The sequence below is a fragment of the Capsella rubella genome, unplaced genomic scaffold (genome assembly GCF_000375325.1).
Source record: "Capsella rubella cultivar Monte Gargano unplaced genomic scaffold, Caprub1_0 scaffold_6, whole genome shotgun sequence".
Lineage (NCBI taxonomy): Eukaryota > Viridiplantae > Streptophyta > Magnoliopsida > Brassicales > Brassicaceae > Capsella > Capsella rubella.
Genome location: NW_006238918.1, coordinates 4,196,791 through 4,218,325, shown reverse-complemented (window position 1 = coordinate 4,218,325; position 21,535 = coordinate 4,196,791). Strand labels below are relative to the sequence as shown.

The window sequence follows — 21,535 nt, the reverse complement described above, 5'->3', positions numbered from 1 at the left end:
TTTTGCACTTACAACGGTGCTTTCCTATAAACCTTGCGGATTATATAAATCGAGCTTTTTAAAACTGATGCTCCGATCTCTTCAATCTAAAATTTTTGGTCTTATTTGTTTCTAGTATTCTATTTTGTTTTTTTGTTTGGGACTAAATCTCTCTGTTCAACATATTGAATGGCTCCCTAGCATTGTCAATATGAATATCCAAATGTTTAATCAACACACTCTGAAATTGTATTCCTTTACAGTTTACGTCCTTACAAACCCTCGGTTATCTCTGTTTTTTAACTTGTTAAACTTATGTGAATCAGATAGTTTATTTGTTTGGTGACGATGAACTGATGAACGATTATGAAGATTCAATTTGTTCGCTAGTTGATATATGAGTGTGTTCTGTTCAGATTCATATGGTCTCGTGTTTATTCTTCATGTTAAGAGTGAAAAACCTCTGGAATGATACGATCATATTCTAATATACCAAAAGGTGGTTTTTACACATCCGAGCCCTCTGACCATGTGCTATAAAACTTGATTAGATACTTTGGTTGACTCTAGACTAACCTAGCTAAATTTTGTTTTTTTAAATGATCAATTTGAATCACGAACTTGTTTTGTCATGAACTTTCTCTCTCTTATCACACTCTTCATCTTTCAGAGAGAGAAAGGAAGATTTCCGGTCTACCGGATTTTTTTGTTTGTAAAATATTAGCTTTGTCGGTCCTCCTTCCGATTATAAATCGGATCTTTTGTTCCGGTTTAAGTCCGGATGTGCTTTCTCGCATCTTGCGAGCTATTTTGATCTCATTCCATTTGTTTTAATCTTGTCGATTTACCGTTTTTACTCTTATTTCATCACTTTCCTTTGTTCATGACTTTAGAGCAATCAAAAAACTACATCGGTAAATTGTGTGTAGTTGGTGATGGAGCTTCCCGGAGTTGGTGATTCGTAGAGAGATTTGAAGAAGTTTTCATGTAAGATCCGGTGGTTTTTGACGATTCTATGAACGGAATAGAGATCGACAGAAGGGAAAAAGTTTACTTGTCGCACCACAGTTAATTCAAGACAGACGATCGGAACTTTGGCGACGCTTGACGAAAGTTAACGGTGGTTCTAAGATGATAAGACGCGTGGCTACGTGAAGGATCTAGCTTCTACACGTGTACCTCTGAATAAATATTGCTTGTTTTATCTATCTACTGGGCCTTATTACTTCGAGGGCAATTATGATTTAGTTGGGCTGTTGATTTTCGTTTTAATCATGTAACTGTATTAGCCTGTTGGGCTTTTCTTAATGAAACCTTTGGCCGACAAAAAAAAAAAAAGTTATAAAATTAATTAACCAATAGATTTATATCAAATCAGTCATTTAGTCAATAATGATAATAAACTCTTGTAGTATGTACAGTGTGCAGCTTTCGGACCATTGACTAATAAACTCTTGTAGTATGTATCGATGTCACTTAAGTACTCTCGTGAATCATTGCAATTTGAATGGTGCTATGCGGATGACTTAATCCATCACACTAGGTCGGCCGAAATTATGACCTTAATTTCAAATATGTATGGATACGAGTATTCATTTCAGCTCACAAGTTCTAAGTAGGTTTGAGCATTTTGTTATTTGTGTTATTCTTTTGGTCATTTTTTTTTTTTTTTGTGTATGGACAGAATTTAAACCCACATTAATAAGATTTTCGTAGGTTATAGGAAGGTTAAGGGTATATGAAATTTTGTTGTTTTCTCTGTTCAACTACGTATGACATAATTGTGGTGTAGTTCACGAGAAGTCTAGAAGATGAATCCAGCTACTTGATCTTCATCACGATGGTTTAATTGGTAAATATAAGAGCCTAAATATAAAGACACATTAAATGGTAGTTCAGTTTGGTTTCTTAAATCCTGACCGGTCATGCCATTGTTAGTGCTACTGATGGATACTATTCGATGGCTAATAGTCAAAAAGAAGACACACAAAGTACGCTCACGCTATCCCTTCTCTTCACCTTATTGCCACAATTTACATATTCCACCAAACTCTTCTGAACACGTAAGACTCTTGACGTAAAGACCAAAGACATGCTAGTCGGCACGACTAGGCCGCATTAATTACTACTATTACTCACGTGTTTCTTAAACTCAATTCCATTATGTTAATAAGGACAAACCATGCCAACTAATATAGTAATTAAATTAAAGTCGAATGTGCACATTTCTTTTTAATATACACATACGGAAGCTTCATGACAAGTCGAAAGAGGCGTGTTCATTTTCTTTTACAAATACTTAAAAAAGATTAAAACAAAAGTCTGTGACACCATCATATAATAGTATCAATGAGTCATTAAAGATGATAATTGAACACTTAAAAGAAAGTAGAAAGAAAAAAAAAATACCGAAATATATATAGAAGTATATATGATCTTAGTAGGTGTAACGTAATCATCTCCTAAAAAACGTGTTCTAAAACAGTATACGCATAAGCAACAACGAAGGCCATCGATTCAAAGATGAGACTGGGGAGAGAAGAAGCCAAAATGCAAAAGGAACACATCGATGTCTTTGGGAGGGAGTGAAAATGACAATTTTGGTCCATGTCCCAATCTTAAGAAAGATATCGCTTTTTAGGCCGATGTCGGATAGTAAGGAGATGTCGATACTAATCTGCAAACACACACGAAAAGATAAAGAAAGACGAAACAATGTGAAACCGCGTTTTTCATAGTTTTTCAATGTAGAAAACAAACAAACGTTCGATTCTACTCATTTTCTCATCATTACTAAAACGAATCATCCTATTTTTTGTAGTGCTAGTGGCTTAAGATAACTTGATGCTGTAGCGAACACACACACACACAAAAAAAGGAGAGTCAAAGTCAACGCGTTTTTGAAACAACTCTACGTAGTGCTAGAAGCATGTGCGTTATTGAACAAAATCTACAGTTTGTGTAAGTAAAAAGAGACACGACTTGCAATAATTTGTTTTTCATGGGTATTAATGGGATGTTAATAAATACTAGTAAAAAAGGTCGACACAGAGAAAGGTGAAAAAAAAAAGAAGACCTTTGTAATAGTTTATTTTCGGTGGGTAAAAAATCCTTTGGATTCGTTGGAGAATAATTTACCTCTCCTTGCGCTTCTCAAGAAACCTTAGCAATGACTTTCTCCTTGCGATGGGAAGATCTGTATTACACACACAAACAAGTTCCTCTTCATCAGAAACTATAACATATGTCTACTACAACGTACGTACGTATTCCATAGATATATCTAAGTTATAACTTAAAGAGTCTTTCACATGTTTTTCTTTCTTTTTTTGTATTTGCTGTCTTCCATCTAATCTAATTCAAAACTAATTATCAACTAAATCCTCGCTGTTCGCTAACAACAAACTCTTTCTTAAATATTTTACATGTAACGATAACATACTCTTGAAGAGTCAAGAAATGCGTGACTCTTTTTTTTTTGGTAAATATTTTTTGTTTTATAATACGACTAACCTCCTTCTAGATTCTGGCCAAAGAGCTTTGGTCTTAGAGTAGTCGGAGTAATTACCGAAAGGTCAGTCTCAGTCTCCGTCGACGATGTGTCTTTCTTCGACGCTGCAGTTTCATTAGCCACCTTCATAATTTCCTCAGCCTTGTTACGAGAAACTTTGTAAACGGATACAGTTCCATTGTAAAAAATTGTCATAGGTACGGTTCCAGACACAGCTTCCGTACTTGGCCTGCGAATATTTTTCAAAATTTTGAAATTCAAAAAGTTGTTCTTTTTTTTTTTATGAAAGCGCCAAAAACGTGAAAAGAAAAAAAGGTACCTGGCGAGAGACGCGTGGACCGGAGAAATGGGGATCTGAGGTAGTTGATGTTCCCTCGGAGTAGACGGAACAGAAGAAGATTTGGCCGATGAGTCAGTATTATGGTTACCACCACCGGAAGCTAACAAAGATTTTATTATCTCCGGATCGATCTTCGATATCGCTCCTTGTATCTCTATATATCACAAATTAAATTTTCTTTAAAAAAATAATGGCATAAGCGTTCAGAAGAAGAGGTGAAAAGTGAAAACAAACCTCGGAAACTACGACGACGGTCGAGAAATTTCTGGAACTTAGGCTTTGGAGCGTTGTTGGTTTGGTGCTGCTTCTTCTCAACACCGAGGAAGTCAAGTTCTACGGTAGCTCTAGACATATCTTCTTGGATTCTTAGAGATACAACAGACTAGAGAGATCGAGAGAGATGAAAGATGAAAGAGAGATTATTTAGAGATGATGAGGAGGAGGCGAGAGAGCAATTAAGTAGATAAAGAAAAAAAAAGATGGAATTGATTGAATTTTCATTTTTCATGTGAGAGAGTTTATAAAATATATACCATCATCATCATTTAACGCACGAGTTTCATGCTTTCTCCTTTTTCTTTTCCGGCACAATTCGGGCAGCAGCAGCAACAGCAAACTCATATCCACTTTTTTTTTATTTTTTTTGTTTCTTTTTGTTTTTGTTTCTTTTATTTGTTTTTATTAGGCTTTTCTTCCCCCCCCCCCCAACCTCTCTTCTTATCTAATTACTTTAATGTTTTTTAAAACACATGTTTTATTGTGTTTAATATTATTTAATAGACCTAATGTAATGGCTATTATACGCAGAAAGAAGAAGATATTTCTTTTTTTCTCTTTTTCATTTTTGTTTGTTTGTTAAATTTTCCCGGAAATAACGGATGTCCAGTGAACATAGTAATGGTTCTGAAAAAAAAAATATCTTACAAATTTGGTAAGTAACCATCCCACAAACATGTGTTTTTGTTACTGTTCATCCACATTGCCTTTCTTCTGACATTTATTTATACGTTTCTTCTACTCTAGTCTTTAGATCTGTACATTTTTCTCCAAACATGTTTTTCCTTTTTCCGTTTTATCTTCTTCTGATGAATTTTATATGTTTACCTCACTAGTTACTAGTTACTACTACTCACTAGTGTATATATATAGCTAATCTCATCTAATAATATAGTCAGTCTCATTGAATTTTCAAAAGAAACTTTCAACGTTGCTGTTCAAGAATTGTCTATTTTTGTTGAACTGATCATTGTAATTATAGACGGTATTGGAATTACTTTTCTAAACATAAGCACACCAATAAACTTTTCATATTACAATCAGCGAAGTAACGAATATACAACAAACCTAGTGATCAAGAACTATATAGTTTAAGTTGATTTGTAAGACTGCAAGTCTGCAATGGAAGGTTTTCAAATCAAATCGAATCTGGAAAAATCAGGTCAAGTCGGAAGTTTTGTCTTCTGCCAAACAAAAAAGAAGAAGAAGAAAGACTCGGTCGTTAATAAATAGTTAAAATTACAAGAACCACCTACATACATACATACAGAAGAGAAAAGTATGATGGGCAAATAGCAAAAAGATGAAATAAAGAGAAAGAGTTTAAGATGCATGTCGTTCACGTGTTGAGATGTAGCAGTTAATGCCCTTCCAATACATCACTAATAAACTATAGAGATAGGCAAGGGGCGCACTTGTGTTCTCCATAAAAGTCTTTTGTTTTAGGGTTTTCGTCGCTCTCTTTAATCTTCTCACGTTCTGTGATTTGACTCTAGAGCCTCTCTCTCTCTCCTCTCTAAACCGAGTCAATACGTCTTCTTTTTTCTTTTATTCCTTTAAGTTGAAGGATTTTTATTTTATTTTTAGTTATCTCTCACGTTTTCTCTGTGCTGCCTCGGAGTTTTTAATCTCTCTCTATGTATGTTTTAAGCTGACTAATTTGCCCCTTTCATTTACCGTTCATATACCAACTTTGCCCTTCTTGTGGTCTTTAATCTCATCTAAAACATATTGTTATCTTTCAAATTTTTTATGGACTCTCTTTAGGCCCAATATCTGTATATTTAAAGTTCAAACACTAGCAGCGGCTCGGTTTACTCTCTTTTTTTTTCTTTTCGGCTCAATTGTTTGCATTAAACATTAGTTTATACAAGGCCCATTCTATTAAGAAAAACCCATTACAGTGAAGCCGAAACATGATTGTTTCGCTCCTTGTACATAAAATTCATATATTGGGGAGATTTGCCAAGTGCATACTTGATCAACCAACAGAAGTTGATCAATTAAATTTGCTCTCAAGCTTAGAAGTTAGAAGTCTATGCTGTTGGTTGTTTAACATATGTAAGAGTTTTTTTTGTTCCAGTACTTGATATGAAGCTTGAAAGAAAGAAATAAATGTAGTAAATGTGAGTTTTATTCAGAGATTAAGGATATAATGTAACAGCCTACGATCCCTATATTAGTAAAAGAGAAATACAAAAAGTGTTTCCGGGTGGGGTCAATTTCAAAAAATTACCCGAAATTTGTAATTGGATCTTTTAAAGTTGGATAGATTAATGAGTTTAGATACATACACCAGATACTTTCCAAATCTAATTTTAGGATTATATTATTTCCATAACTAATTATAGAATTTACTAATATTTCTCTAACTAATTTAATATAATCTATTAAAAAAATATTATTCTTCTTTCACTTTTATTTGATGTTATTTTTAATTTATGATATTATATTATATAATATAAATATTAAATAAAAATTTAACTTTTTTGCATATGTTGCAATTTGAATTTTTCAAAACGGACATATAATACTCAACTACACTCGGTTAAATATTTTGGACAATGGTTTAAAATCATTATAAGTATGACCAATATTAAAACCATTGTTACATGAGCATATTTAAAATTTCAAATAGTTTCAAAATATTATAAATAATAGGTTCAAATATATAAAACTTTTAGAATTTAAAATATTGAAATATTTTTTTGAAGACGTAAATGTAATTTTAGAGGCATAGTTTTTATTGATAAAATATATTATATATCAAACTATGTAAATTTTAGATAATTCACGGGTAATTTGTTAAAATCACAATTATAATGATAAAGCGAGTTACGAATAATGTTTTTTACGAAATGAATTATGTTACGGGTCGGACTTTCAAAAAATATATTGTAAATATGTAATTTTTACGTGTATTCCTACTTTTACTACAAAAATAGTCAAAATGAATAATTTATCGACAATATTATTTCGTGATGTTAAATTTTCACTGTGTTTTTAATTGTATCAAAACTCAGTATATGATTATTTACTCACTTTTTCTTTATTATTTTATTTAAACTTATTATACAAATATATGATTTACCGTAATCGACTGCACTCTAACAAAATTAAAATGTAACATATTCTAATCCGTTAAAAGTTATATATATATTATATATAATTATTTCCCCCGCGCTGTAGGGCGGGTCCGAACCTAGTTAAAAGGTAAAACAGAAGCCAAAGACAGAAGAATATTCCATCAATCAATTACAACAAGTGTCTTGTACTCATCTCTAGATATAGCAGCCTCCATCATCATCATGGGATCGATCTCTCCGTCATTTTCCAAAAACACTTTCATCAAGTTCTTCGAAAACCCACTCACCAAAGCCACTCCTTTCCTGTTCCCCGGCACCGGCGTTGACATCGAATCCCTCAAGTTCCAAAACACTATCTCCGGCACTGCTTCACCGTATCCTTTCTCTCTGTACTTCCTCACAATCACCTCATAATCTGTTTCCCACCCATTGCTCGGAGGATGAGACGGCATATTCCACCTATCCCAAGTCGGCGGCTGCCTCGGCAAGGCTTGATCAAACTCCATATCACTGAACACAAACACCCTCTTGATCATATCCTCAGCCTTGAGCTTCCCTTTTACAGCCACTGTTAGAATCAAATCAAACACTTTCTGAAAATCAGTGTTAGCTCCCCACTCCATTCTCCTCACGAACTCTGTTTTCGAGTACAGGTTGTCTCCTTTCACCAATTGCAGTTGCGGGTTTTCGCTGAAGGTTATTAGCTTCCCTCTCCATGGCTCTTCAGACAGCTCAGAGACGAGCAAACCAAGCGCGACGGCAACCTCCATTGGATCACCTTCCATAGACCCCGAAACGTCAGAGATAGCGATGCAATTCTTCAAAGTGCCTTTCTTTTTAAGATCATCCACCATTCTTTTCCATTGCAGCTCCGCCACTTGTCCACCGTCTCCGTCTTTTAAACTTCTGATTATCTCGTGAGGCAGCAGAGCACCGGCGGCCAACTTAGTTTTCCCCGTCTTCGCATCGTCAAGATACTGCTGGAACCTCTCTGCGTCGTGTTTCAAGAATATCTCCTTGTAAGTCTTCATCGCCACTGACGCTACACGGTTGTACGGAAGAGATCCCCAGTCACTCGCTCCCATGTATAACTCAGGGAGCTGTAGAGTTTTCCGGAGAGGAACAAGGACTTGTTTCCTTAGCCGATCACGAACTCTGTAAGCGTAGTGAGCCTCTTCAACGCCTTCGTATTCAGGGAATGACTCACGAGGAAAGATCTTCCTAGCAATGCTCTCGCAGAGAAGAGTTGCTTTGTCAAAAGCAGAGTCAAGCGACGGACACCACTTAGCCGCTAGAGAGATTTTGTTGGTCTCTCCGGATGTCAAGAACTCTACATCTCTCTTCAGGTGATCCGCAAATAGCTCGGAGACGCGTTCGTGGAGAAACCTATAGTCGGGATCGTGAGAATATCTTGTAAAAGCGTCCTTCCCCATTGAAGCCTTCTTCTTCTTCCGCTCCAAACTCGCTCTAACTTTCTCCTCTAGGTTCTTCCTCTCTGCGTTCGCTACCCTTAGCTCTCTCGTCGCAGCTGGCTTCCTTTTGCCCCGACGACCCTTTCCACAAGAACGACCACCATAAGACGTTTGGAATTCGAAACGAGCTCGAGATGCTTCGTCTTTCCTCTGGTACCTTTCAGATTTCTGGATCTTACGGATTTCAGCTCCTTGTAGAATCCGGTAAAGAAGCTCGGGAAAATCTTTGAAGTAGCCAAATTTAGAGAGTGGCTCCAGGTTACAAGCTAGGGTTTTGGGATGACGACCATGAAGCCACAACGCCGCCGTGTAAAACCCTTCCTTGTCGGATTTTCCGGTGCCACGGACTCCACGAAGGTTACATATAAGCTTGAGAGTGGTCAATGAGTCGTGGTCCCAAGCCACGTTAAGCCGCTGCTCTATAGATTCCTTGCGCGTGCTGGGAACAACGTGGAAGAAGAAGTCGAGGCAGGGGTTCCCTGAGGACAGGTACGTGGCTGATCTGTTCTCGGTGTAGCCCATCGGAGGTGGAACAACTAAGTTGCCTCTGGATGACTTGTTGAAGTTTGAGACCATTGCGTCAATGAATGGGTCGCTTGGACCAGAAGCTGTGGTCGGATATGGGAGGAGAGAGTTGGGATCACGAATCTCTGGTGGACCAACCAAGGGAGGAGACATGGTTCCTTTAGAAGAGATGATGAAAAATAAACGATTAAGAAAACGATTAAGAATTTAGAAGAGATGTGAATGTTCTGTGTTATTGAATCAAAGACGGCTAGTTGAACTTCATATTTTATACGAAGTATATAAGCCGACTCTTACAAAAGAATTTGCATATAAGCCGACTAATAAATATAATTAGGGCTTCCTAAAGTTTATTTTGTTCTTCTGATAAAGGAGGGCTTCCTAAAGTTGTTACAAACTGATATCGATAATTTCTATATAACAAAAGATATTAGAATATCAAAGAACTTCGATACCCAATGAAATGTTAACGTGGTTGTTTTGGTCTTTATACAAAAAGAAACTTAGGGATCACGTTCTTTCGAAAACATTTTTAACCTTATTGATAGTTTATAATAGTCAAAGTCGAATAGTCAAGATCCGACTTTTCCGTGGAGATGAAGGTATCGAGTATCGACGATTAGAAAAGTCTCGTTTATTTATGAAATGATAGAAATATGTCTTTAGTATTTCGTCCACCACTCTTATTCCTCATCACTAATAAAATATTTGCTACATCTGACACTCAGAGTTGCTACATCTGACACTGAGAGAAGACGACTTATGTACTTGTTTGAATATTTTAAGGATTTCAAAACGTGGAACGGACAGTGGGAAAAATAATATCTGACAGAAATGAAAACAAATGTAAGACATGGATAATAAAACTTAGCTGTGTACGAGTTAGCAGAAAATTCCAGCTTACATGTGATAGTGGAAGCTGGACAGCTGGTAAAGGTAAATTAGTATTGCAAAAGATCAAGTGTCTGATGGCGTTTTATGGGGAGATATCTAGAATTCGCCTCAAAGGTCGTTAAATTAATTTAAATGAAACTAGTATTACAAAAGAGATCAGATATATCAAGTGAAAACCAAACTATATTAACACAAGACGAATCGAGATCGGAGACTCACAAAAGTCCAGCTCTGATGCACAATTTACATATATGTATAAACTTATATAAGCATCTGCAAGGGAGAAACCAACCATACAAATAAAGAAAACCAAAGTCAAAAAGACATAGAAACATTAAAGAATATGGTTTTAACCAGACACAGAGCCGTGTGCGGTTTGAAAATCCGAGACGCTAGTGAGCAGATGATGCGAAGCCTTCTCGTAGTTCACAAAACCCATGAACCAAAAGTCATGCCCGTCCACCGTCGTCAGCTGAATATACTTCTCAGGCGGAGTCTCCTTCATCACAACCGGATTAACCGTAGCAACATTCCCCAACGGTATCACCACCTGCCACAAAACCAAAACAACCAACATTATACTTCAAAATTTATCTCACAGTCTCCAATTTCATTTGTTAATAACAAAAACATGACTTTACCCTGTAGTAGCTCCAAGCTCCTTGGCCAGAAGGTGCTGCGAAGGAGAGAGGACGGTCACTGCAGAAAGCTACACGAGCATTAGAGAGATAGATAGTTCCAGCGACAGGTCCCGTCGTCGTTGAGAGGTAACATGCGAAAGTTTTCTTCAGCCTCTCGTTTGGCTCTGTTCCGAATATCTGCCGGAACAGCGACTCGAATCCTCCCTCTGTTATCGCCTTTGCCGTCAAATTAACCTTTCCCCATGCCGTTTGCGACATAGATGGCCCTGTCTTCACTGCAGACACAACAACACCCACAAAAAAAGACTCAAACTTGATTGTTCCAAATGCTCCAATTAAGAAGAAATCAACAAAATTCATCAAAATTGCTGCGTCGAAATGATTCAATTAAGATAGTTCCCAAAACAATTCATCATCAAATTAAGTGGAAGGAGACTTACGATTGTGCCAGAGGTTACGTGCGACGGTTTCAGCCTTGTGGCTCCAGGTATGGAACATTCCGATGACTGGCTCGAGAGGGCTGTTGGTAGTTGGTGGATGTTCGACAGGAGAGTAGATGACGTACGGTTGGTACTGAGTCTGATGGTTATCTCCGGCGACCCACGCCGCCGCTTGTTGGTTATCGGGATGAGCTACGGGAGCAGCCGGAGCTCCCATCACGTGAGTACCCCACTTCTTCTGATCCGGAGACGAAGAAGAAGGTTGTTGTTTTTGGTCCTCTGTTTCTAGAGTTTTGAATGATCTGAGGCTGAGGCTGAGGCTGAGGCTGGTGAGTTTCTCCTTGTTGCGTTCCTGTCATGTCTGAAAATTTCTGAATTGGTTGACGATTCGAGAATCTTCTTCTTCTTCTTCTCGGGTTGAAATGGATTTTGGTGGGTTGTGCCTTAACTTTGATATTTTAATTTATAGGAAAGGGATAATACAATACAAACGCGGTTTTGGTGTTAGCCTTTGGGATTAAGAGTCGGACTATTTTAAGATGGGAATTAATTTTTCTGAAATCCTAAAGTCCCTTAACCAATAAGATAAGAACACCAAAATGGTTTCGTAGAAATGTTATTAATAAAGATTACAAGATTTTGGAACACACATACTAGATTGCCGTGTCATTCAATGATTACATTTTGCTATAATCTTCTTTGCAATAACAGTTATGAATTTAGGAACAGATAAGAAAGATGAAGAAGATATTAATATGGTGTGATCGTGACTTGCGTGACATGGACTCTCCTTTTGTCGGCAAATAAGGCCTAAACACGTTCTTCTTCCTTTGTAGACTAGAACGACTGGGCCTTTGACTATTATCAGGCCTTTGGAACCCATTACCAGATATAAGTTCTTTCTTTAAAGGCCCATTAAGTGTGAGTCTCATCTTCTAGACGGGGCGGGATTCAAATTCCTAAGCCTGTCTTCGAGAAGATTCAGAGGAGAATCATTCGAAAGGGTACTCAAAATTAATCAATTAAAGTAGGCGTGTTGTAATCGTCAAAGATTTGGAACTTTCGCTTAAATCTTCCTCAACATCTTCTTCCGCGTAATTTTCCCTGGAAACTCCATTTTATTATCTCGATTGTGATATTCAATTTTCAAATCGTTGACCGAAGAAGACATTAAAGAATATGGCGAAAGAGGGAACAACGGTGATCGGAGTTCCGTATTACGCGGGGCAGAATCCCTACCAGGCCGGGATTGTGCCGCCGAACGCTATCTACGGCGATCCTTTGGGTGCTCCGATCCAGCAAACGATTTATCGCGACACTCCTGCTCCTTTCAATTGCCTTTATTGCGGCAATACTGGTCTCACCAATCTCAGGTATTTCAATCATTCATCTATACGATCTCTTAGAGTTGATTGTTTAGTCAAATCGTTGTGCCCGCTCGATTATAGAATCATCCTGTATATGTCATCGTCGTGTGAATATGCAATCGTCATTAAGGGATCCATTTCAGCTTATTCCATAATTGGATACGAGATAAACCTACCCTACGTATGTATTGCCTCTACTCTACTCCTTCCCAGTGGTTTAAGTATGAGAGATGTGGAATTTAGGTTTTGTTTGATCGATGTCTTAGTTTGGGTATTTTTTGGTTTCAGGATTTTCATTAGCTATAGAATGTGTGATCGATTGTAACATCTTGCTTACTAACTGTTGCAAATTTTTTATCAGTTAATGTTTGTACTGTGCGCTTTGATCCTGCCAGTTCTTGTTAATTTTACTCGGCGTACATGCTTAAGCTGAAGATAAATTGTGCTTTAAGCAGCTCATGAAGTTAATCTGCTTCACATTGTCTAGTGTCTCGGCATTCACGTTCAGGGCCTAGTTTATTCATTGTTATCCAGACACTCTAGATTTCATTTTTTAAGAACATGAGACTACTATATATTCATTGTCCCAACCTTTGCTATTATGTGCATTTATCTTCTTTCTTGTTTACCTTCACTCTGATTGTGATATATTGTTTTTATCAATATTTGGATTTGAAACAGATCAAAACCTGGTGTTGCTGCTGTTGTTGCTTGTATGATGCCGTTTATGCTTGGATTCTGTTTTCTGTGCCCGTCAATGGATTGCCTCTGGAACAAACAGCACCATTGCCCTCAGTGTGGGAACAAGGTATTTTGTTTTGTCTTCATCTCGCCTGCAACTCTTTCTTGTTCCCTTTTTCCTGTATTAAAGATGTTTCATTCATATGATCTATTTGTTTACAGGTTGCTGACTTTGATAAATCAGATCCCTGCCTGGTGATGGATCCGCCTCAGTGGAAGCAACCTAGCTTTGCACTCCCTGCATGATGAGATGTCTTCTTTTTTATTCTGATTAATATTGTTTGTGAAGTTGAGTGGCTCTATTGCATGTACTTAAAAAATATGTAAGATCCAGATTAACCCTATAGAATGTGTGAGAAATGGAATATGAATTGAACTGTTTGTGGTCTTGATTCTTTTTCTTTCTTGGCTAAGACAAGACGCATATCTTCACCTACAGAGATTCTCGTTGTCCGAGCCTGCTGCCAAGTTTGAACCCGGCTTGTTAATGCTCTGGTATAAGTTTTCAAGATCTAACTTGGTTTCGATTTATGAACCACGAGCCTGTCCATGGTTAACTTTAGAAACTAATAGGACAGATTCCTGGGGTTTAACAGACCAGTCTTGAATTTGCAAGATGAAAAAAAACTAGTCAGATGGGTCGTCTCTGTGAGGACCGGGCTGGTCCACAGGCTTCTGGTCGGTAATAACAACCCTACAAATCAGAGTAGGCACAGCCTTACAACTACCTCATGTCACAAGTCCTTAAGCACTCCGTTGCCATGAGACCCAAAAATTCAACTCTATGAAACGGGGACTTTAAGATCATCGTGTATATCCACTCGTCTCCTTGTCTCTCACACACTGATTTTTGTGGGCAAGGCCAAAAGGAATATAGAATCTGTAACTGCATAAGGTGTAAAACCATTTGTGAGGAACTCGTATCTGCTCACCATCAGCCCAAAAATTACAATATAAACAGATCAGATTGTGGGTTCTGTGAGCAAAGATTTTAAAAGCAGTTTGAAGTGTTTAGGTTTAAGAATTCTTTCTGGAGTGGAGTTCATAAAATTCAGAAATATACTTTAAATTAAAACATGGTGTGTTTTTACACATTTTCTAAGATTTTTATCTACCAACACAGGAGAGTTATTGTTGCTAAAATTTTGAAGAAATCGTAAATTTGACCATTTGTTCCGTCTAGTATTTACAAAAGTAGTAGTATTAAACTCCTCTAACAAGTGTTTGATTAAGGTAACATCAAGTCATGTAAATAATCCCTCAGCAACTTGAATAATGAGTATTGATATATCTTTTGTGGAGTTTTGATAGACCGGTGAATAGGGAGTTGCGTGCAAAGGTGAAAAGGCAGAGGAATTTTGAGTGCAGTACAGGTGTGCAACTGTAGTTGTCACCAAGCATATGCCTTGTCTGCTGGTTTAAACGTTCAAAGCTTCTAATCACAAAAGCCTCTTCTGTTTTGTTGGAATCTGGTAACAGTGAGAGTTGCCTCTTCAGCGTGTGAAGTGGCTTTGTTAGGTTCTTTGGGACCATTTTCTTAAAGATGTCTATATCTATCTATAGCAAGGGAATTTTAAAGCTCTGATGAAGTTTTTTTTTTTTGGGATTAGCTAGTTCTTCGCTATAAAAGTCTAATCATGCCTCGATAAAAAGAGTCAATTAAGGAAGATACAACTGAATCTTGAATGGGGTCCATATGGTTTTACAAGAGATCGTGTGTAAGGAGATTTGCTTAGAGATTGGAGAAAACAAAGGAGAGGACCACAAGAGAGGAAAGCTAAAACATGTGATGTAAGTGAAACTGCTCCTATATCAAACCCATTTGTTATTTGTCATTATGTCTCAGAAAGCTGAAGCTGATCCTCAAGCCACTCCCTCACAAGGGGTTTTGCTTCTTCACACGCAACCTCTACACAAAAATATCAAACACCATCTTTTTCACGTATGTTTTGATTATATATATATTTTTTTATTAGCTAAGAGATTCCGTATCTCACGGATGATAAATGTTGTGGACTGGGGATCAAACCATTCAATTTAGCTCTCTTTGTTATTGGTTGGTATGTGTGGCTTGACCTGGTCTACCTCCCATAGCAGATTTAACTTCAGAGTTTTGTATCCGACTGGTGATCAAAATAGACACGGGGGAGTCTTAGTTAAGTAATTAATGGGTTTAGGTTTGTGTTGGCATCAAGAAATGAATATGGGAATGAGTCACAATCTCAAGTTTTTGCTTAGAGTCTAGGCAAAACATGTCTTTGGGGACTGACGTCACCCTCTTCTTTAAGTGCTTTGTAAGAGGGCTTATGGGAACAGGCAAGGGCCAGTGAAGAGAGATTCTGGCTCTTTAAACACAAATTAATCGAAATTGATGAATAAATTATGAATAGATTCTCTTACAATTGGGTTTATTTGAGTTTGCTTACCCAAGTAGCTAGGCTCAATCTTGTTTTATGTAGTTTAATTATGGTGTGGTGGTTGGAAGAGCAAAAAGAAAAGATAAAAGGATTGGATTTCAAGAGAGATTTAAATAGTTTTTTTTTTTTAATGAATGATGATGTACTTTCCCCACCTTTGCAGCGTTTCTTGTAAAAGTGTTCTTAATACTAAATTATGAACTTACTTATGCCTTGTCTTTTCTTGTTTTGGTTCTAAATTTTGGTTGGCTAATTACTCTTACAGGAAGTGGTAAGATCAGGTTTGGGTCAATATTTTCCATTTTTGAAATTATGCTTTACGTTTGTGTATGCATATTTAGCATTTGAGTATGTGTGGCACTAGCGTTCACTTTTACAATTGACATGCATGCAATAATATTGATAATATATAGGAGTTGCTATTATTACTGACAGTTGTTACTGTTTATGCTTTGCTGATCCGAAAATTCTAGACGATTCCCCATAGTTTCTCTAGTTCTAGTTAATACTAGTTTCTTGATAGTACTTGTATTGTAACGGGTCTACAAAAGTAAATCATCTCACCTAAGATTCGAACTCGTGCTGGTAGCATCATAACTCTCATAAGAGCAATCCTGTAATTAGTTGATAGCCAGTCGCACTTAGGTTATAATACGATTCAAGTTAATGGACTCATATATAATATATATTTTCTTTCTCTTACAACTACACTAACTAAAGATGTTTTCCTTTTTAGTCTAAACATATTTAAGACAAGGGTTAAGTAAATCTAAGGTGAATGTGGTTGGTGGAAGTGACACATAATCAAAAAGCGTGTGGGTAATGGATGATTTGTGAAAGTGTGTGGGTCTCCCACGTCTTCCAAGTCGCAGCCCACTTGGAATTTTATACAAATTTTGAATCTCACGAAAACACACAACACAAGTCAGCATTATACGACCCTTTCCACCTTCTTTGTTTTTCTCCTCTTTTCTTTGATAATTTTTTTCCCCATGATGTGTATATATCTGTAGTCTCTGTAGATGTTTTATTTTGAATAGTATAACTAAAAAAAGGCTAATTTTAAGAACGAAATCGTGTTTCAAACGGAGAAACTTGTGTTTCGAAAAATCAAATAAATAATTAAATATATATATATACTTTATATATGCAGAATATATATACATACACATGTCACAACCACGCTCGTCATTGTGACTGCGAACTAGGGGAAAGCAGAGACGAAAGTCAAATCTCATTATCGGTCTATACTATCGTATTATTGTATATCACTCTTTAAGTACCACTTATCTCATATATAAGCAAATTAAGTTCTCACCATCTAAAGTGTCAAATCATCAACTATTTTCATAAAAAATAATTGTATATAATCAAACAATGATATCTAAGTTGAATAACCACAAAACCTAATTTATTAAGTATTTATTTAATTAAATGAAATGTTTGTATATGTTTGGAAATAAGACCAGCACCTTAACAAAAAGATGTTACTGTTGATTGATAATATCTTATGCCATACATGATTATGCTCTTGTTAGGGTTGATAGAGTTTTAGACTATAGTTCCAAATGTTTAGTAATACACAAATTTAAGGGAGCTATATAAATAAATATATATATATATATATATATATATATATATATATTTATGTATATAACCAGAGTCAAAGAGTAACTTGTGGGGAAAACAGAACAAAACATTTGAACAAATCCACTATCCACTAATATGATATAATGGACTAATAGCAATAATGCCGTACCAAGAATCCAAATGGATATTTTTCTCTCTTTGGGTCTTGAAAATTATTCTTTATATTTCCTTGTGGTATACGGAACATGAAAACAATCCTTAAAAATATATATAAAAAAAAAGATGCTAAATAAAGTTGTTATTTATTTTCACTCAATCGATAATCACCAAGTTGATTGGGATTGCTTCCAAGTACAAGAAATCGCAAACTATATGCCCCTACGACCACTAAATATATCGAATATGTATGTATGAACTATGAACTAGAAAGAAAGCTAATATATACTATATATTATGTAGTATATTTATTGAGGTAATTAAGTCTTTTAATTTACACTTCAGCTAACCACTTAGTTATTCAATACACCTCAAAATGCCTACACCGACTCTCTCTCTATTTATTTTTTATATAAAATAAAATCTCAATATAGAAAATAATAGTAGAGGCTAGGTTAGGTTTATAATTTATGTGTCAAGTTATAACATAGGTATTGTTTTGTGGAAAAATGCCGATTAGGTTAGGATTTCGAAGGCATAGATATGTAGATGATAGATATCACGAGTTAATTAATAATATTACTTTAACGAAGTTGTCTTAATTAAATGCTTAATTTTTTCTTGGGTAGGTTTAGTGTCTCACTAGGTCGAACAATCATCAGACCGTTACCTAACTTTTCAATTCAGTTGCGTAAGGCATAGTAATTAGATGGAGACAACAGTAACAGATGCTCTCATGTTAAAAATAGAATTCAGTAAACTATAGTCACAAAGAATGTTTTTCATTTTTTTCAATTGGAGTAGGTTTGAAGATTGGAATGGAATCTTGAGATAGAGAGATAGATTTGATCCTCTTTGCGAATATATTATCCTTGTGGTATTTGGTTCTTATTTGTGATTCTTTGAAGCTCTATATGCTTGTTTCTTCTTTTTGCTTAAATTTATATCTTTCCATCTACTTTAAAAAAAAATTTGAATCGATTCTTGCATAACTATTCTTTGTAGTCCTTACATGTTTAGAATCCTATGACGACAGAGATTTTTTTCTTTTCCATTTGTTAAGAAATATTTATTCAAAAATTATCCAATGTGCGAGTTTATTTGTTCACTAATGAAATGAAATTATCAAGAAATGTTCTTAGAGCAAATTAAACTATTAAAAGGTTTTTTTTTTTGGAAAAAGATTTTTACACCAAGCAAACATATTTTACAAGGATTTTACTAGTATTACAATCTATAAGTAGGGAATATAATTGATTCGTCAACAAGGAGATACTAAAAATACAGGACATGTAGGTGGGATATTAACTATTTTCGATTGAAGTTTTATTTGTCAACACTATTTTCGGTTGTTTAATTTTCCTCAAATATCACTTCTCCACTATTTGTTAAAACATAAAAGATTAAATCCATATATTATTATTGGACAAATACATCATTTAGAGAAAGAGACGTGATGCTGCTCAGTGCTCACCATTCGATCTCTTAGTCTCTCTGCCCATTGTAAAGTGCTTCAAAATCCTTCTTAATTACATCATTTAATCTCAAAATACTTTCACTCATTTTAATTAGGCTTCATATATGTACATGGCATTTTTAAAAATATAAACCCCAAAGGAAAGATAAAAAAAGTGACTTAAGGTTTAGGGAAGATTAAAGGATCATAACTTTGGCATTTATGAGTGGGGGACCTTATATGAAATCAGATCACATCATTGTAAACCATGAACAGTTTTTTTTTTTCTTTTGATAAGATTTTATGTTTGAAATATGTAAATTTATATAATTGTGTTGTTTCCACCGAATAATTATGACCTTTTTTGACATTAAAAGAGAGAACCAATCATCACACTCTTATTACGTTTTCTGCACTTTTGACAAAAAAAAGCTCTCTCTTTGACAGCCTCTCCGTGCCATTATATAACCCTTTTTTTAAGTTGTAATCCTCCATGCATATTTTGTAATCATATACACTCAATTACTTCATAAATACATCTAAACTAAGTAAAGAAGTACTAAGTATTTTTTTTTCACAGTCACGTGCAAAGAGAAAATAATTAGTTCCTCGTTAATAATAATAATAATAATAATACATGCCTTTTCTTATCAATAATAACCAGATTATTATAATTTTCTCTAGTTTGAACTTTGAATACTCCCCTTTGATAATTCCGGCATGGGATTGTCATCTGTCATGTCATGGAGAAAAACCCAAACGAACGTGTAAAACTAAGCTACTGCTTCCACATATCTTTATTTTTCTATAAAATAAATTCCAAATAAAATATATAATTTTTTCCGTTTGTGGTAGCATCTCCAAATAAAGTGTATACTCTAAATTTGTACAATGACTTATTTATTGCAATAAGTGGACCGTTGGGAGAAGAACTGAAATATTTTGCTTAGAGAATAAAAAGTTAAACACACAATTTTCTTGAAAAGGGTGGTAGATTAACTCAGATGAAACTGCAACTAGTTCCCCGAAACCATATTAAAAATACGAAACGAGAAAAAGAAGACAAAGATTCGTTTTCAAGTAAAAACATTTGGGAATTGAATAATAAAAGGGAAGGGAAAGAAGAAGGGTCGTCGTATTAATATGGTATAACTTATTAAAGGGATAGTCAACATTAAAATTAAATTAAAGATGTCTTCTGAAACTATTGCAACTACTGGTCTCTTCATCGGAAGAAGAGAAGATCTCCGTCGTGACTCCACTTGAAGCATGGTCGGAACAAGGAGAGCTAGGCATAAGGTTCAAATCTGTTGTTCTCTCTTTTCTCATGAAGTCGAAGAAGATTGGTTTCGTTTTATCATCTTCGTTTGTTTGGTCTGTTGTTGTAATAATATCAATTTGGTCATTCGAGTTGTTATTAATATATCTAAGGTTCCGGCTATCTCCGTCGTCGTCGTCGTTCTTGTTTCCAGCTCTTTTTTTCAAGAAGATACGGCAGAGTACCCAGTTCTGCGTCGGACCCATAGAACTCTACAAGAATTTAGAAGAATCTGAAAAGTTAGTGGATTGGAGATTAAACCGGAACATAAACCGGGAAATGAAAGGATACGTACCGGGGGAGAAGAAGAGAGACGGTACTCGTGCATGATCCAATCGGTTCTGGAGCCATGAGGTGGTTTGCCTTTGTAAAAAACAAGAGTTTTCTTCAAACCAACGATTTGGTTTCCTCTAGAGGTCACAACACGTTTATCAATACCGGTAGCTTTCCAATAACCAGAACCGGTAGCTCGGTTGGACCGGTTCCCATTTGGGTACTTGGCTTCCCTAGTGCTAAAGAAGTATTTCTCCTTGTCCAAATTACCTGTGATCGTTTTATTATTAATACTCTCGAAAGTGATCAAGAAGTAAGTAAGTAAAGGCAAGAAGAAGAAGAAAAAGAAAGAGAGAGCTAACCAGGTAAATCCCAAGGATCAGCTCTGCAAACATCGAACTCAGGGATGATAGAAGCTGGCAAAGGAGAAGAACAAACTTTCCTCTTAAGGTACTGAACAACAAGTTCTTCATCAGTAGGATGGAATCTGAATCCAGGTGGCAATCTCAGAACACCATTCTTAACCAGTTTAACATTGTCCATGGTTCCAAACAAAGGGAAGGAGAGAGAGAGAGACAGAACAGAGAACAAAGAATAAAGAATGAAGAAGAAAGAGAGTGCTGCAGTGCGGGTGGTGTAGGAAGAGGGAAACAAGGAAGGTGTGGTTTTTATAAGGTTGAAGACGATACGAACAACTCCTTTTCTTTATTATTTATTTATTATTTTGTTTTTGTTTTGGCGTAAACCATACTCAATCTCCTTCCTCTCTCTCTCTCTCTCTCCTTTTTTACGCCATTTTCATATATCTATCTTCTTCTTCTTTCTTTTTTTCCTTTCTACTTTTTTAATATTTATTCATTATTACTAATTTTTTTTTTATATATATATGATGTCTCTCAATTATTATTATTAGTCGGTATCTACCTCCTCTTCTTTTGTTCTTTTCCGATATGTAAAGTGTAAACCCTTCAATCATTTTTTTGATTTTTTAATTTACTATAAATAATTGTATATACAAATGAAAATGAAAAGGACTACTTTAAAAAAAAAATT

General features: G+C 35.7%; 5 protein-coding genes across 7 annotated transcripts; 1 reads left to right on the top strand and 4 right to left on the bottom strand.

The window, feature by feature from the left end:
- Positions 1-2,241: 2,241 nt before the first annotated feature.
- LOC17881257 (protein TIFY 9) lies at positions 2,242-4,296 on the bottom strand. 3 transcript variants are annotated; one of them, XM_023781083.1, is made up of 5 exons: positions 4,065-4,295; positions 3,810-3,984; positions 3,548-3,719; positions 3,118-3,175; positions 2,242-2,656 (listed from the first exon to the last, which is right to left on the bottom strand). In XM_023781083.1, the coding sequence occupies exons 1-4, from the start codon at positions 4,180-4,182 to the stop codon at positions 3,143-3,145; spliced, it is 498 nt and encodes a 165-aa protein (XP_023636851.1). In that variant the 5' UTR covers positions 4,183-4,295; the 3' UTR covers positions 2,242-2,656; positions 3,118-3,142. The 3 variants fall into 3 exon arrangements, with proteins under 3 accessions (XP_023636851.1, XP_006289047.2, XP_023636850.1); XM_006288985.2 differs by having other exon boundaries at positions 3,493-3,719; positions 4,065-4,294; XM_023781082.1 differs by lacking the exon at positions 2,242-2,656 and having other exon boundaries at positions 3,114-3,175; positions 3,493-3,984; positions 4,065-4,296.
- A 2,979-nt stretch (positions 4,297-7,275) lies between these two features.
- Positions 7,276-9,551, bottom strand: LOC17881892. The gene has a single exon (XM_006287167.2). It carries the CDS (start codon positions 9,340-9,342, stop codon positions 7,354-7,356), a length of 1,989 nt encoding a protein of 662 aa, XP_006287229.1. The 5' UTR covers positions 9,343-9,551; the 3' UTR covers positions 7,276-7,353.
- A 634-nt stretch (positions 9,552-10,185) lies between these two features.
- LOC17882701 (GEM-like protein 5) lies at positions 10,186-12,096 on the bottom strand. Its single transcript, XM_023781945.1, has 4 exons — positions 11,983-12,096; positions 11,165-11,516; positions 10,725-10,999; positions 10,186-10,633 (listed from the first exon to the last, which is right to left on the bottom strand). Exons 1-4 carry the CDS (start codon positions 12,094-12,096, stop codon positions 10,433-10,435), a joined length of 942 nt encoding a protein of 313 aa, XP_023637713.1. The 3' UTR covers positions 10,186-10,432.
- Positions 12,097-12,129: 33 nt separating this feature from the next.
- LOC17884291 (GSH-induced LITAF domain protein) lies at positions 12,130-13,672 on the top strand. The gene is made up of 3 exons (XM_006288818.2): positions 12,130-12,537; positions 13,213-13,339; positions 13,435-13,672. Exons 1-3 carry the CDS (start codon positions 12,344-12,346, stop codon positions 13,516-13,518), a joined length of 405 nt encoding a protein of 134 aa, XP_006288880.1. The 5' UTR covers positions 12,130-12,343; the 3' UTR covers positions 13,519-13,672.
- A 6,192-nt stretch (positions 13,673-19,864) lies between these two features.
- On the bottom strand, positions 19,865-21,163 carry LOC17881502 (NAC domain-containing protein 83). The gene is made up of 3 exons (XM_006289065.2): positions 20,845-21,163; positions 20,505-20,752; positions 19,865-20,421 (listed from the first exon to the last, which is right to left on the bottom strand). Exons 1-3 carry the CDS (start codon positions 21,023-21,025, stop codon positions 20,077-20,079), a joined length of 774 nt encoding a protein of 257 aa, XP_006289127.1. The 5' UTR covers positions 21,026-21,163; the 3' UTR covers positions 19,865-20,076.
- Positions 21,164-21,535: the final 372 nt, after the last annotated feature.

Bases quoted from the DNA above. Each gene is read 5' to 3' on its own strand.
- LOC17881257 (XM_023781082.1), bottom strand. From the start codon at position 4,182: ATGTCTAGAGCTACCGTAGAACTTGACTTCCTCGGTGTTGAGAAGAAG. The intron at 3,985-4,064 runs GTTTGTTTTCAC...TGTGATATATAG, and splicing joins CCGTCGTCGTAGTTTCCGAG to AGATACAAGGAGCGATATCG. The intron at 3,176-3,492 runs GTTAGTCGTATT...TGTGTAATACAG, and splicing joins TGGCCAGAATCTAGAAGGAG to ATCTTCCCATCGCAAGGAGA.
- LOC17881892 (XM_006287167.2), bottom strand. From the start codon at position 9,342: ATGTCTCCTCCCTTGGTTGGTCCACCAGAGATTCGTGATCCCAACTCT.
- LOC17882701 (XM_023781945.1), bottom strand. From the start codon at position 12,096: ATGAGACTCACACTTAATGGGCCTTTAAAGAAAGAACTTATATCTGGT. The intron at 11,517-11,982 runs GTGTTTAGGCCT...CAGACATGACAG, and splicing joins GTCTACAAAGGAAGAAGAAC to GAACGCAACAAGGAGAAACT. The intron at 10,634-10,724 runs GTAAAGTCATGT...GTTTTGTGGCAG, and splicing joins GAGCTTGGAGCTACTACAGG to GTGGTGATACCGTTGGGGAA.
- LOC17884291 (XM_006288818.2), top strand. From the start codon at position 12,344: ATGGCGAAAGAGGGAACAACGGTGATCGGAGTTCCGTATTACGCGGGG. The intron at 12,538-13,212 runs GTATTTCAATCA...GATTTGAAACAG, and splicing joins ACTGGTCTCACCAATCTCAG to ATCAAAACCTGGTGTTGCTG. The intron at 13,340-13,434 runs GTATTTTGTTTT...ATTTGTTTACAG, and splicing joins GCCCTCAGTGTGGGAACAAG to GTTGCTGACTTTGATAAATC.
- LOC17881502 (XM_006289065.2), bottom strand. From the start codon at position 21,025: ATGGACAATGTTAAACTGGTTAAGAATGGTGTTCTGAGATTGCCACCT. The intron at 20,753-20,844 runs GTTAGCTCTCTC...AAACGATCACAG, and splicing joins TGATCCTTGGGATTTACCTG to GTAATTTGGACAAGGAGAAA. The intron at 20,422-20,504 runs GTACGTATCCTT...AAATTCTTGTAG, and splicing joins GTCTCTCTTCTTCTCCCCCG to AGTTCTATGGGTCCGACGCA.